A 14,420-nucleotide genomic window follows, 5' to 3' on the forward strand; every position below is an offset into this window, starting at 1 on the left:
AGAAAGTTTATGTAATAAGACATGGTACCACAGTGCATTTTCAGTATTTCTGGGTCATAATTCAAAGGTAATACCGATTTTGCTGCTGGGGAGGGGTGTTTGTGATATACAGCAAAAGTTCCACGCAAATCTGATCATTTGATGATGACACCTGTTACATGTGTTTTCTTACCTTGGGGAGTCAATTCCACTGTCTCCTGTAACACTGTGGTTTTCTGTCCCCTCTGTGTGATTCTCTCCTGATACCACAGTATGGTCATTCTTTAAAATGAGACCTATTTTTCCTGGGGAGGTTCTTGTTTCTCTGGCTTCTGGGCCCAAAGTGTGGCGTGCCACTGTTTCTGCCATCTCACAAGTGCAGTTCTGCAAAGCCTCATTAGTGCCACAGAAACCCACAGCTGAAGCCTTCATGCATTCAGTAAAGCTGGTTTCTTCTTCCTTTCTGGAAACTGTTGGAAGAACCTGGCTGCACGAGCAACTTCCTTCTGTGAGGTCTGGCTTTTGATGCTTTTTTGAGTCACAAATTGATTCTGCAAAATCAGCACTCTGCCTATATCCATACCCTTTGGAGTCACATCTATTTACAGTTGTATTATATTGGCTTGGATAAATACTAACCTTAGAGTTTTTTAGAGGAGTCCCCAGCTTTTGCAGAGGTTTATTCCAGTCTCTTGTACCTGAAAATGCACGGCAAGAAAGCAACTGATGTGGTTTGCTGCATTCAAAACTGTCATCCAGATGCAACAAACTATGCTTGTCACAATCATGTGCTTTCTGGTTCTGAGGATGGCATCTGTTGGTCAACCTGTCACCTTCCAGCTTCACTGATCCAGGACGGTTGGCACAGTCGTACTTAGATACAGGTTCATTCTTTTTATCTGTCTTTTGTCTGCATGTCACAACAAATTCTTTTTCCCTTGTAACATTGGTTGTATAATTTGAGAGATGGACATTCTGAAATTCGTTTGCTGCTTGGTCTAACATCTCACCTACAGCGTCAGCCTTGTACCTGAAGTATTCACCTTTCAGATGTAATAAATATTTTGTTTTTTCCTTATGCACATTTTTATCTTCAGCGTAGGAGTCCAGGAATTTTTGAACATCCCCAAGATTTCTTTTCACTGCTCTTCTGTAGACGTTGTCTTCAGAAACTTTGCTCTCCAGAAAGCATTTACATTTATCATCTATTCGCAAAGCACTGCTTTGTGGAAAACTAACCTTTTCTCTTAAACTGTCTTTCTTTAATTGGAGGGAAAACCTATTAGCTTCAGGTAATTTCTTTTGCTTAGTATTGTCAGCCTGCATTTCAGCAAGCAGTTGTTCAGCTTCATATTCAGAGGCTCTGGAGGAATCCAAGGACTTAGTAAATCTTCGTAAATCCCTTTCCTGGTTTCGGCTCCTGGGTTTCCTCTGCCTGTTAATACGACCCTTGTATGCTTTTGCATAAAAGTTGTGTCTCCATGAGAGACCCTGAAAGGGGTTTTTAATTTGCCTTTTGTATATGACCTGGGATTCCGCTGCTGCACCCAGTGGCTGTTGGTTTGTGACAAGCAGTGAAATGTCCTCTTCCAGCTTCTGGCTTTGGGATGTTGGCTCATCCACGAGAGATTTCCAGTTGTTTCTGCTCATTTGCTTCTCTTTGTTTGACTCGGTTTTCCTTTTGTGTTTTGCTTTCCTAATTTGAGTCTTTTGCACACACTCCTTTGAAAGGTACTTTTGCCTTAGTGTTAATGCTTCAGCCGAGGTACCCTCAGTGGTGTATTTTTTCCTCTCCTCAAACTTTTGCATTAATTTTGTGTGTTTAATCAAATTATCAACGGTAAGGGTAGGGTTAATACACCTGATGATTTCATGTTCAATATCACGTGGAATATTATCTAAGTCATCTTCATCTCTGACAGGCCATTCCCTGGGAGGAAACTGGGCTGAAAAAGTAGAGTACTCCTTATGCTTTTCTTTTTTAGGAGTACTTCTCCAGAAAAGGCCAAGGCCAAATCTTCTGTGTTTCAGTTTCTCTTTCACTGATGTCAGGGATTTCATGGTGTCCCAGGAACGATTTTCAGCAGATGAGGAGATTATGTGAGTTTGAATCAAAGGCTTCCTTTCAATGTGGCCTTTCTTACCTCTTCTTTTAGGTTCCTGGCTCATTAACCACCCAAGACTTTGTTCAGGGAGCATATTCTGGTCGAGGAGACAATGGGATACTGTAGGAGTGCTTTCTTTCACTGGGTCTACACAGCTCTCAGAGTTTGCCTGGTAAGTGCCCTCACTGTCCTTCCGCCAGACCCTTTTACTGTATTCTGTGGCATCATTTGAGACAAAGTAGGTGTTGGCGGTAACAATGAAATATCCCTCTCCTGTATGATAGATCTTCCTTTCTTTAATTAAAGTGCCAAGGATGTCGTATAAGATTTTCTGGGAGGGAACTGCAATGCCTACAAGAAAGGTACAGATATCTCAAATTAGAAAAGAGTTTTTAAAATGGGAACTGATCAAAAAAACAACTTTCAACAGATCTGGGAGTGAGTCAACATGAAGTGCCCAGAGTAATTAGTCTGTGGGATTCTGAAAAAAGTTTGAAATTGATGCAAATAGGAAATAATTGCAATGTGAAAGTGTCAAATACTGCAGGACAAATGGCAGGACTGTTTTTTAATACATCACCAGAGCCAGCAACTGTGCTAGCACCCCGCTGTCCACCAACCACACCCCTGAGGCTCCGTAGGGTAATAGTGGTGGCCCCAAAATCTGGGAGCAGCAGAGTGCAGCCCTGAGTCAAGGAGAACTCTCCTGGGCCCACCAGGTGGGGGCAGCACGGAAACATCACCGGGCCCACAAGAATGAACTTCCAACCAGGTGAAAACATAGCAAGAAAAACATTCCTTCTGTAAACTTGGAGTGCTCCTTCTAGCTGAGCTGTAAGTGCTACCTTGTGGAGTCTCAGTGCACATATGGGCTACACATTGCTGGCAGCTTTCGGAACCAGTTTATGGGGCTGCATTAGAATTTTTCCCTGTAGTGGGAAAGCTTACTTGTAACAACTGCAGAGCTGTGAGATTACAGTGACTCAAAAGAGGAAGTTTCATTCCAAACGAAACCAAGCAACCTCCTGCAAAAAGCTATAATGAGTTTCTACGGAGTCACAGATGCACATTCCCACACCCCACTTCAATAACCAAAGGGAAATTGAATGTTTTTCACGCTGAAAGAAAACACAGCATTGAATGGAAGTGTCTGCTGTCCCATCAGAAAAGGAAGATTTGGTGTAATAATCCTGCTTTCAGGAAAGGAGGAGCTGGAATTTGACCAACAAACCTGATTTTGAGGCCACTTGCATTTGAGATAGCAGACACTGGTTGTAGCTGTAGACTGCTATCAAAGTCAAACTTATTCCTGCTTCTTAAAGAGAAATCCAAGTCTTACTGATAGCACAAGTAGTCTGTTCTGTGCTTTTCCATTGTTGTTACCTGAATTCCTCATGTATACTTTCCTACTCTCAAGAGAAAGAGCATGCTCTCAGCACTCTACTGCACCCAGTTCTCTCAGTTATCCTCAAGGATTTTTTAACCCTCATACTCAAAGCAATGTCAGTTTTGCTTTCAGGTTGATAAGGACTGTATACATAGTCAAGTATTCTCTCATCTGCCTGCTAATATTCTTAGGCATTGCTCACCGGATATCAGAAACTCAAGGTTGATGATAGAGTCATTTTGAAAAGGAAGGGGAAACAAACACGTTACCTGGATACCTTCTCACTAACTGCTCCACTAAAGTTTTCTGTGTGACCGTTGTTTGCTTGGCGTTCATGTCAGAAATGGTACAGCAGATTCCTTCTGTCAGAGGAACAGACTGTGGCAGTAAGCAAGGATTCATTGGAGCAGGGAGCATGCCACCTGTACTCCAGAAGGAAAAACGAAGAGAACAATAAGTTTGAGTGGAACAGCATTTCATTTTTCTATTAGTCATAGCTGATTTTCAATTTTATTTTCTTTTGCTGCTTCAAAACAAGCACCTTATCCTCGACTATTTTTCTTTTGCTAATTACTCAAATATTTCTCAGGGAAGACAAGTGGCTCTGTATACTCAACATGTCTTTGTACCGATGGAAGCAGAAGGCTACTTCAAGCACATCAGTTTGTCTGGTGTTAAATTCTAGCTTAAGCCTTAAGTTAGCTCAGTAATCAGGTAGTCAAGAGTCAGTTGTGTCTAATAGCTGTTTTTTTTATGACTATGTTTGAACCCATACAGAATATATACTTCTCGGAATAGCTAATGAAAAAAATCAACACCCAATAGCCAAATGTGAACTATATAGGAAAACCTGAAACCTATACTTTCCCTGAAAGCTGATGACAAAGCACAGAGCAGGAGCTTACCTGAGGTCTGCGCGTGCATCACAACAGGACCGCATATACCTTCTCAAACCAAAAAAACAGGCTGTTTTCTTCCCCTTTTGTTAGAGCAATGATCTGTGTCCTCTACCTGGTTTTGTTTTGTGTTCTTCCTGTTCTGTTGCAGAGAAAGCTCCAGCTATCCTCAGCACCAGCTGGTTACTTCATGAGGCAAAAGCCAGAGTTAAAAGCTAACTGTAATTTTCCTGCAAGTGAGAGGAGACATCTGAGATTGAGTGATATTCAGGTTCGGCTGAGCTGCAATTGGATAGCGTGGTGGCTGACTCTGGAACCTGATATTTAGCCTTTCAGCAGAAAACAACAACACAAACATTTCTTTCAGTAATGAACTAAGCAGTTGCACTTGGAAAAGCTCAAATTGCTCTTGACCTTTGTTTTCCAACGGCAGCTACTTTCCACAAAAAGCATTCAGGAAAAAAAAAAGAGTCCTGGCACACAGTTTCCCCAGTGATGTTGCTAGGATACTCCTTGCAGGTGCAGGAACCATTGCAATCTTTCTTTTTGTATGGGGAAAAAACCCTCAGCATTCAGTAGTAACTCTTGAGAACAATTTGCTGTCTCAGCTCTCAGCTGTAGGCACTGTGTTGCAGCCAATCGTACCGTTTGTTCCTGAAGAGCACCAAGCTGCTAGGGAGTAAAACACCAAACGTAATTTGAATGTATTATCTTTATTAACATTAATGATCTTCCATCACTGTCTGTGTCTGTCTCACAGCCTCAAATCCCACATCTTCATTAAGGGAGGGCTCTTTCAAGGTAACGTTTAAGCAAAGTAGTAAGCAAAAACCAGCTTAATACTGAAGGAATATAAATATGTATTAACATTGCATTCTTCACAGTGCAAGCTTATTTAAAATCCCCAGTGTAGATCAGTAGTGCTAACAATAGGACTATTAAACATCATTCCCTCCTGACTTTGACATGTAAGATAGAGTTATATTTACCAGCTCCTACCTAGGCATTTTGCCAGCAGTCATGCATTACTATATTTCATTTTAGTTTGTCAGTCCATTGAAACTCTGCTCATTACCTGGGCACTCAAAACCCAAGAATACCCTTTCAGAGCCCATAATGATCACAACATGGGCAAGTCATGTCTAACATGAGCACTGGTGTGCAGGAAAAGCCTCAGAACTCAGCGCACAGGAAAGCCTCTGGATGTTCTTGACTGTAAAACATGTGGATGTGATTCGTGTCAAAAGACACAGCGTCAAGGACGCTGATACAGTAACTGTAAACTGGCCTTAACCATAATCGGCAGAGAAAATTGCTTAAAGGAGTAAAATTTCCTTATATGGCATGGAAGGATAAACTGAGAACAGAACTCTATTTGCATTTCAAACACAAAACCTTGCAAGGTGGAGCCGGAGTGGCATTCCTCAAATCAAGAGGTGGCAGAGATAAAGCATCTCAAACACAAACCTTGCAGGGCCGAGCCTGGAGGGATGAATCAGAGGGCACTGAGGAAGACAAACAGACTTCAGCCCAAAGACCACCTGAAGGAATGTGCGACCGCCTAGCGACTAGCCATGCAAGCAGAAGAGTAAAATGACTAACCGAAAGGAGGAGGGGACTTCAGGGAATTTTAAATAAGACACTGTATAAAAGAGAAGGGAACCATCTTCTTGGTGTGCGTCGTTGGTGGAGCGGAGACTCCCCAGCACACCCAGCTTATTGCTTTTCACCTTTTGATTGTAATAAAATATTCTAAAGTCTCCGATTGGAGCATTTATGACATTGACTAACACAAAGTGATATTTTTTTTTGTTCTGCCTGTAACATGACCACTTTTCATTAATTTAACAACTGCAGACTTTTTGCATCTTCAGCCTCTAAGAAAAATAATGTGCAAGTTGTTCCTCATGCTAGTCTTGAGAAAATAAACAGAGGTATATTTTATTGCACCGGAGTTCAAGTTAGCTCTTAAAGACTGGGTCAAAAAATTTCACAACAATAAAGGGTTAACAGTAAATACCACTGAGACAAAATAGACACAATAACAAGAACAGCTAGAAACTCTGTTCTGTAGTCAGAAAGGTCTATCTAAGAGTGTCAAGCTGAGCATAATAAAGGCTTTTGAGATGAGTCAAGCTCCCTCCTGCAACCTTTGGTTTGATACTCCAAGTAGGAACAAGTTACACAGCAGTCATCAACATGTTTGCTGCACCATGACCTCAGTGGGAAGGAGTTTTTGCCACTGAAATGTGCACCTGGCATCCTTTAACACTTATTGAAGCCACTGGCATATTCACTTTGATGCTCCAAGAACATCTTGAGAGCAGATTTCAAGCTCCAAAGACTCTCACTGAAGCAAGAACAAGCATACAGCTTCATAGAGACTGTTTAAAAGAGAACAGCACTTTTGCTAGATGAAGATCAGCAGGCAAGTTGTTCAGTGCTTGGAGATCTGTTTTACCCACACAACTGGCAAAATAGCCAACTAACAAAAGCATGTAAAGAGTGCCCCAAAGGGAGATGTGCTTATTTACAGCATAACCAGCAGAGCAACAGCACTCAAGCCAATGTTTTTACTATACCTTAAGAAGCCTATAGCTTTTCAGTCAATTCACACGTGACATTGGATACATCCAGCTCAGCTGATAGCAAGGAAAATCACCCTTAACCCTTTTCAGCATTCAGTGTCCGGCATGAAAGACAGCTCGATTCAGAAGCTTCACTGCAGGGAGATAAAAATGCCATGAAATGAAGTGGCCTCAGTGAAGTTGCAAACTAGCCCATGAAGGGAAACAGAAGAAGAAGCAAGTCATCACCATCACCAATGTCTCTGGCTCCTCTAACTGCCCTCAGCTGCTGCCATCCCACACTACCTGATTTTAGCACAAGCCTATCATTTCCACTTGGCCTGGTCCAAAAAGTCCCTTCACAGCCCTGGCATTTCTTCACTGAAACTTCTCTGCCTTTTCTTTGCTCCCAGCCCCATCCTCTCCTCTGCAATACATCTCAGACCATGCAAGTAACTCTTTAATGTCAAAAGCTTCATTCTGTGCAGAAAGTGTTACTGGCACTTATCTACGTAGTGAAAGAATTGCTATAAAAACTTCATAATGCAGTCGCACATTCCTGTTTGTTCAGCTAAAGGTCAGCTCTAACTGCTATAATATTCCCAAAGCTGACTCCTCTGCCTGGAAATGTGCTGTCACATAAAAGGCAGTCACAAAAGAAGCATGCTACTTAAGGCTACAGTCACAGGAGTAAGATATAATTCCAGTCGTGTCCTCCTTCCCAGAATGGACCAATATTCACTTCTTTGCATTGCTCCCTGGCTTCAGCTCACATTTACCCCAGCCAAGGAAAGTCACGCACTGGTCTTTTAGAGAAACAGCACCCACAGAGCTGTTCAGAAGAGAACACAGCCCCCTGCAGATGGTTTCCAGCAAACCGTGAATCAGGGGACACGACAGCTATTGCATCCCACTCACTCCCTGGCAACGCCTTGGCCAAATCCCACCACTGCAGCGAAAGCTGTCAGAGAGTTTGATGCAGCTGTAGCATCCCTCTGGCCCAGAACTAAGGCTCACTGTGAGGACAGTAGCCACCAGCACAGGAAGAGGTGGATTGGAGCAGTTCTCAGATCGTTTCAGGACATAGCCCACAGCAGGAAGTGTTTTCATTCAGCTGGGAGCAAAGCTTTGGTGGTGTATGAGCAGTTCACACCTGTCTGAGCAGCCTGTGGCACTGGAAGTCTTGGTGCACAGCCACTTTTGCTTCAATTCTCCCTAAAAAGAAATACAACTTTAAACATCATCCCTATGCTAGAAAATACATTTCAACATCCTTTTAATTTGGCTGTGATTTATTGCCCACCGACCAAAGAAACAAAATGCCCAACTTTGGAAATGGAGAGCAGCATCTTTATGTCACTGAAGTCCTCAGAGTAGTTTGGATGCCATACAGTGGACAGCACTAGTTGGTTTGTTTTAATAAAGCGGAATCAAATTCACAGAGGTTCACTCTATTTCAATCTGAAGCAAAACAAAGCAAGCATTTCAGCTTTCAAACAGATTACTAAACAAGTGTCGGCTGCTGTTTCAATTGTGCCACTGTCCAGGAAGCTTTCTGCTTCAGTACAAATCAGGCTGCTTACTGTACATGGGGTTGAGTTCAGCAGATAGCCACCAGAATGGCCAGAGCTGAAACACTGTGAGATGGGGCTGGAGGAATGGGCCTTGTTTAGTGTGGAGAAGAAATGGTTCAGGGGAGAACAGGAGAGCTTCAGCCTGGCTGTAAGGAAAATCTTTTTACCCTTCAGAACAGCCCAGCAGTGGAGAGCAGGTTGCCCAAAGAAGTTCTGCAGTTTCCAGTCCTGAGGAGTTTGCAGTCCTGAGGAGTTTGCAGAATGTAACACAATAAAGCCCTGAGCAACCTGGTCAAACCCCTCAGCTGACACTGCTTGGAGCAGGACACAGGGCAGACTCCCAAGAGCAAGTTGATCAGGCTTATTTACAGTGGTACCTGTGCCTCTCACAGCTGCTCTCTTCACTCTCTTCAACCACCATGATTTCTGCAAGCCACTGCAACACTTCTGACCTCTGCTTGCTCTGGATTTTCTTGGGTTACACAAGGTGAAAGGGGGTTAAAACCTACAGAAACAGGAGTTTGTTTTGTTGAAAATCTCTAGCACTGAGATGAAGCTCTGCACAATAAATCTTACTAGAGATATATTAAAAGAAGAAAAAGTAATCAGAATAAATCACATTGATTGGAGCCTACCATATATAGTAAAAAGATTCACTCCTGTTCGATGGTACTTACATGTTCAGTGGTGTGACTACAGTGAAAAATGTGTCCAGAAATGCTTCAGCATGTCACACACCTCAAGGGAGATCCAAACTGAACAGATCTAGAAAATCCATCACGATTTTGAAGGGCATTACAGCACCTTGTACCTTGCTGCCGTGAGTTCAAATGGTAGTTCAGATAGAGCTGGGTTTAGTGCAGAACACTGAGAAAAGCCTCTTGTTATACAGGGTTAAAACCTTTCTGAGACCTGGATGTAGGAAAGCATGAAACATTCAGAGGTATCGTTTGGTTTGCAGTCAGTGACAGGGGCTTGGTGCCAGCTAAGATTAAGCGCTAACCAGCATGAATTAACACGGGTTTACACAGCCATCAGTCTGAGAGAATTGACCTTAGCTTAAGCTAAAGACATCGAGGTACAGAAAAAGCTGTCCTTCGAGGAGTATAAACATTTTCTTCCTTTTTTTTTTTTTTTTTTTTTTTTACTCCTGAAGATGTATTGGCAATCACCACCGAAACAACTGTGATAACCTGGAAAACCCAATCACAGCAGAATGTAAACTCTGAATCAGAGGCCTTACTGAAATGGACTGTAAAAGCAATGCTTGAGAATAAAACGCTTGCAAACTCAAACTGTTCCGACAGCCTGCATGCAGCTGAGCCAAATAAAGCACCTCCATCCACTTCCTTTTTCAAGCCCGAAGAAAATAAAAAGGAGCAGAAATATGAATAGTCCTAAACAGTCCTATAGGAGGTATGACCACCTACTGTGCACAGAAGCCAGCACCATTGAAATCTAAGATTCTTCTTCTTTGACTTGCAAACCTACATCCTCTCTGGTGGGGTAGGATGAAAGCCAATGGAAAAGGGACGCCAGTCCCTCCTCCTCTCCCGGCGCTGCAGGGGAAGGGTGGGAGGGATGCCCCTCATTTGGGTAACAAGTGACCGCACATCTCAGCTGAGCACCGGAGATGGTCTGGCGGAGGGATGTTAGCATTTTCACGCAGGACGCTCAGCTATCAGACCCAAAGCAAAACGTTTTCAAAGCTATCTCCCACCCCCTCTTTACTTCTCTGGGAGGTCTGGATTGCCGTGATTTTCGCTCCCTCCTCTCCCCTCTATCCCCCGCAGGAGGAGAAATCTATGCGGCTTGAATTTCCTATTACTCCAAACAACAGCTTCAGAGCAAGCAGATGAAAAGAAGCAGTCAAATCTCTCTACAAAATTAAGACAGATAACGTGATACCAATTGATTCACTTTCCGTTTGGATTTGGCCTGTCACACTATGCCTCATAAAATAGGTTATGGTAAAGAAAGAGGGTCAAAACCAAAGGAATCAAGGAGTCACAAACTTAACCATAATAAGAGAGAGTATTTCCTGACATACCTGAAGGTATTTTGAGCAATTTTGAAACAGAACATTAATTCCTCAGGCCTTCCATAAGATGAGAAGTTCATGCTTTGAGAAAGAATTCAAAGCAGCTCTTCTCACTTGAAGAACAGCTAGTTCACTTTGACACAAAGTTCTTGTGATGTAATCTTATCCAGTTCTGCCCAAACAAAAATATCCTTCTGACTTTAATTCATCACTAGACAGAGATGATTACTTAGCTACACTCAAGACAAAATAAGCCTCTCGAATATGGCAGCGATGGAAATCCCTACTAACTTTTGGAAATCAAACTAAAATAGGATTTGTTAGCACTTCACCAAGTACCAAGTTGTTACTATAGGTCTGAACAGTTACAGGCCTTCACTTCAGCAGCTTCTACCCAGCCCAATGCTTACAGGCCTTTAGTTTGGGTCGAGTTATAGCAAAAATGGACCAGATTAAAAGGCTAAAGCAGACACCTGAGCTGAAACAAAGCAACAATTACACTGCTTGTTTATCACTTAGAACTTGGCATCTCCTGTAATCAAAGAAAGCTGTAATTAACCCTATGAGAACCACACAGAAAAACACAGAATCTACAGGAGCACTGTGGTACTGCCTCCTGCCATCAAGGAGCAGCCAGAACAGAACAGCCTTACAGGACTCAGCAGATCAAGGCAATACAAACTCTAAAGGACCAAGGGATGAAACAGGCCCAAGGATTAACAAACCCGGCATCCTGATATTTGTCCCCTCCTCCAGGAACTGCAAACTGTAAAAAGGGCTTTACTGACCAAAACCAATACCTCAGATAATCACTGAGGAGCTGCTTAAGGCAGCATTTGGTACCAAGAGCAGAAATTTATTCAAACAACCACTACGTATCTGCAGGCAGTAATCTAGCAGCTGTACTTTTGTGTATTAGACAGATCCCTTGATTGCAGCCTGGCCTCATTAAACTTGAAAGGTCACTAACGCAATTAATTATGAACAAATTGCAAGTAATAAACAGAAATGATAGCTAAACACAATTTTAACCAGTGTGATCTTAAAAACACTCATCAATTTCTCCCCAAGGTTGTTTTGTCATCGTTTTTCCTACTGCCAGATCGGATAGTGTGCTCTCTGTGTATCCCACTATCATCAATAAATAAAAATGAAAGGGGGGACCAAAACAGCTACAAAGGTAACAACCTAAATGTATCCGAGCCTGATTTCTTCTTAGATCTTTCATCATTTTCTTTTCTGTATTTTCAGAAAAGCTTTAGAGCTTCTTTTTGGTCGACATTTCCAGAGGAATTAAGGCTAAAAGCGGCTGCTGAGATCAGAGCATCGTGTCTGTGTTAGGTAAGAAAATATTTTCCTTGCTGGGCAGCCATCACCCCAAGGTGCTGTGCCCTCCACCTTTACCTGCCCAGTGGCAGCACATATTGCAGCTGTTTCTCAGGCATCTCGGTGCTGAGTCAATCCCTAACATCCAGCATCAGCAGGTGGCATTGTCCTTTGTCTAAAACCATTCCCGATGAATGAAGGTGAATTAGCCTTCCACCGGTTATGGATTCACCTTCCAGATAATTCAAGCATCGATCTCCAGTCACCTGCTCCAGGAAACAACACAACCTGCACAAAACACCTAACTGCCTCCTACAGCATTTTCCCCACGTCTAGGCTGCAACAACTCACTTAGTCACCACCGATCTGCTTTCAAACCAGGCTGCTGGCAACATCCGTAGTGGAGAAAGGCTGTGGAAGCACTGCCTGCTTGCTCCTTAGTTTTTCAGCAGCCTGGCAGCAGGATTTTTGCCTGCTGGGATTCACAACCATGCTGCTAATAGCAAAATGCCACACGGGTAGAAGTTACCTGCTGTGAGTGTGCAACAAATAAAGTCTCCGACGGCTCAAGCTGCCCCGTCAACCAGCGGCACTGCAAAGCAGAAAAGATCTCACCTTCTGGATCACACAGGCAAGCAGAGATGATAAAACAACAGTCAGGAAGAGTGGAAAAATTCAGTGGCACAGGAGGACTGCCTGTGCCAGCCCATGGGGAAGCACTGTCTGCAGCCACTGCGATCTGCCCTGCCCGGGCTCTCCCTCAGTCTTGCTGCTCCAGGGGCTCTCTCCCACCGCACCAGAGGAAACCGCCTCAATTTTGCACTAAAATTTCACCCAGACGAAATACTCCCTCCCCATCCCAGCGCCGTGTTTTCCTCCCCCGGACCGCGGCTCTCACCCCGTCTCAGGTTACGCTTTCGGAGTGAGGCCCCACAGCTGAGGAGGCAGAGGAGCCCTGCAAGGGCATGCAGGCCAGACTCCAGCTCGTCGGTATTGCTCTGCACATCTTTACGTATTCGTTCCTGCAGAGCAAATCTGCACGGCACCCCTTCTCATTTACCAGGGAGAACCCCTACCAGGCAAGGTACGGCCGCTGCTCATTTTGGAATATGGCAGACCTAAAATGGTCTTCTTCCCTTTTCTCCAACTTTAATAAATATCTGAATGAATTCACTTCAGTGTACCCCTTAGCCCCACCTATTCCAAGCCCCTGCCACCCAAATGGCATGCAGTATCTGCTCTGGGGAGTGGCTCACAATTACTATCCAGTGTGTCACCCACTGAAGTCCCCCTTCAGGCTGTCCAACATTACATCCCAAATCATAAGACTGAAAATACTGACCACAAGTTCTTTGTGAGTGTACCCATGAGGATGTGTAGATGCGCTGCCACCAGGGTCACCAGGAAAGGTCATATTTTCCTCTCCTTGGTATAATAAAAAGATAGTTCATCCTTGATCCCCATCTCCAACAAAAACCAAGGGGTCATTGGCTTGATTTCAGGAAAGACCACAGCAGAATACTAATCAACACTGCTAAGCAACTACTCATCTTCAGCTGTTTAGTGACACAGTACAAGCAAGGTTCCCTTACATCAGAAGGAGGTAATGAAAGTTTATCTCCATGGGAAGATGATTTAAAGATACTCTCAACTTATTTGTCCTTCATGATTTTGCAACTTACAACATGAATGATCCAACTGCTACCTTATGTTTAACATAATGTACTTATTAAAAGTACTTCAATTTCCTTCAGTGCCACTTGAATAAAACAAGACATCAGGAGACCATCTGAAAATCCCTAAACCTCCAGCTCTTAAGCCAAAAGCCATCTCCTCATCAGCATGTACATCTTACTGGCGTGCAGTGACAACCAGCTGATTCTGCTCTGATACTGCCACTGTGTGCGTGCATAGGTCTGCTTTTCAGTAAGTCATGTTGGTCTGAGAGTCCTTTCTGAGACCAGTACCATTATTTCCAACTCTTTATTTCCATTACACGTGGAAGCAATTTCTGTTTATTATTTCCAAACCAGTTGGCTACCACTCAGCCTTGCTAAAAAGGGACCAGAAACGAAGGACAGTCCTCTCCATCTGCCCTTGCAGGAATGTAACCAGATGACCCTCTGTCAGGAAGACCAAAAAACACTAGTAAAACAGGAAAGACCAATTTGCACTCAGACAAACCCCTTGCATATCACTGAAAAAAAATGTGAGCAATTAACAAAGCAAACTACTGTAAAAATCCTTGCTGAAAAACAGAGGGCAGGAGGGAGTTCAGGCTGGCATTCTCCCTTCCTTCTCTTCACTCTCCCCTTCTCCCCAGACATATGCTCATGCAGGATCCTTTTGCTCGTGCCCAGCACTAAAGGAAAACATCTGTATCAGATTCCCAGATAATTATTTCCAAATAGGACATCACTGAAGTATTTTAACAATAGGGCAAAATAAGGCTGACGTGTCTGTGGCTTAACATGCTCCGTGAGCAGTAGGAGCGTAACTGTTAGAGCACTGTGAGAACCAGAGAAAAACAACCACCAACCTGACC

The 14,420-nt window shown here is 43.3% G+C and overlaps 1 protein-coding gene across 1 annotated transcript; it reads right to left on the bottom strand.

The window, feature by feature from the left end:
* Positions 1-160: 160 nt before the first annotated feature.
* Positions 161-3,966, bottom strand: STOX1 (storkhead box 1). The gene is made up of 2 exons (XM_065746277.1): positions 3,741-3,966; positions 161-2,435 (listed from the first exon to the last, which is right to left on the bottom strand). Exons 1-2 carry the CDS (start codon positions 3,964-3,966, stop codon positions 169-171), a joined length of 2,493 nt encoding a protein of 830 aa, XP_065602349.1. The 3' UTR covers positions 161-168.
* Positions 3,967-14,420: the final 10,454 nt, after the last annotated feature.

The sequence above is a fragment of the Cyrtonyx montezumae genome, unplaced genomic scaffold (assembly GCF_038088225.1).
Source record: "Cyrtonyx montezumae isolate F1298 unplaced genomic scaffold, pur_monq_1.0 scaffold_4, whole genome shotgun sequence".
Classification (NCBI taxonomy): Eukaryota; Metazoa; Chordata; class Aves; order Galliformes; family Odontophoridae; genus Cyrtonyx; species Cyrtonyx montezumae.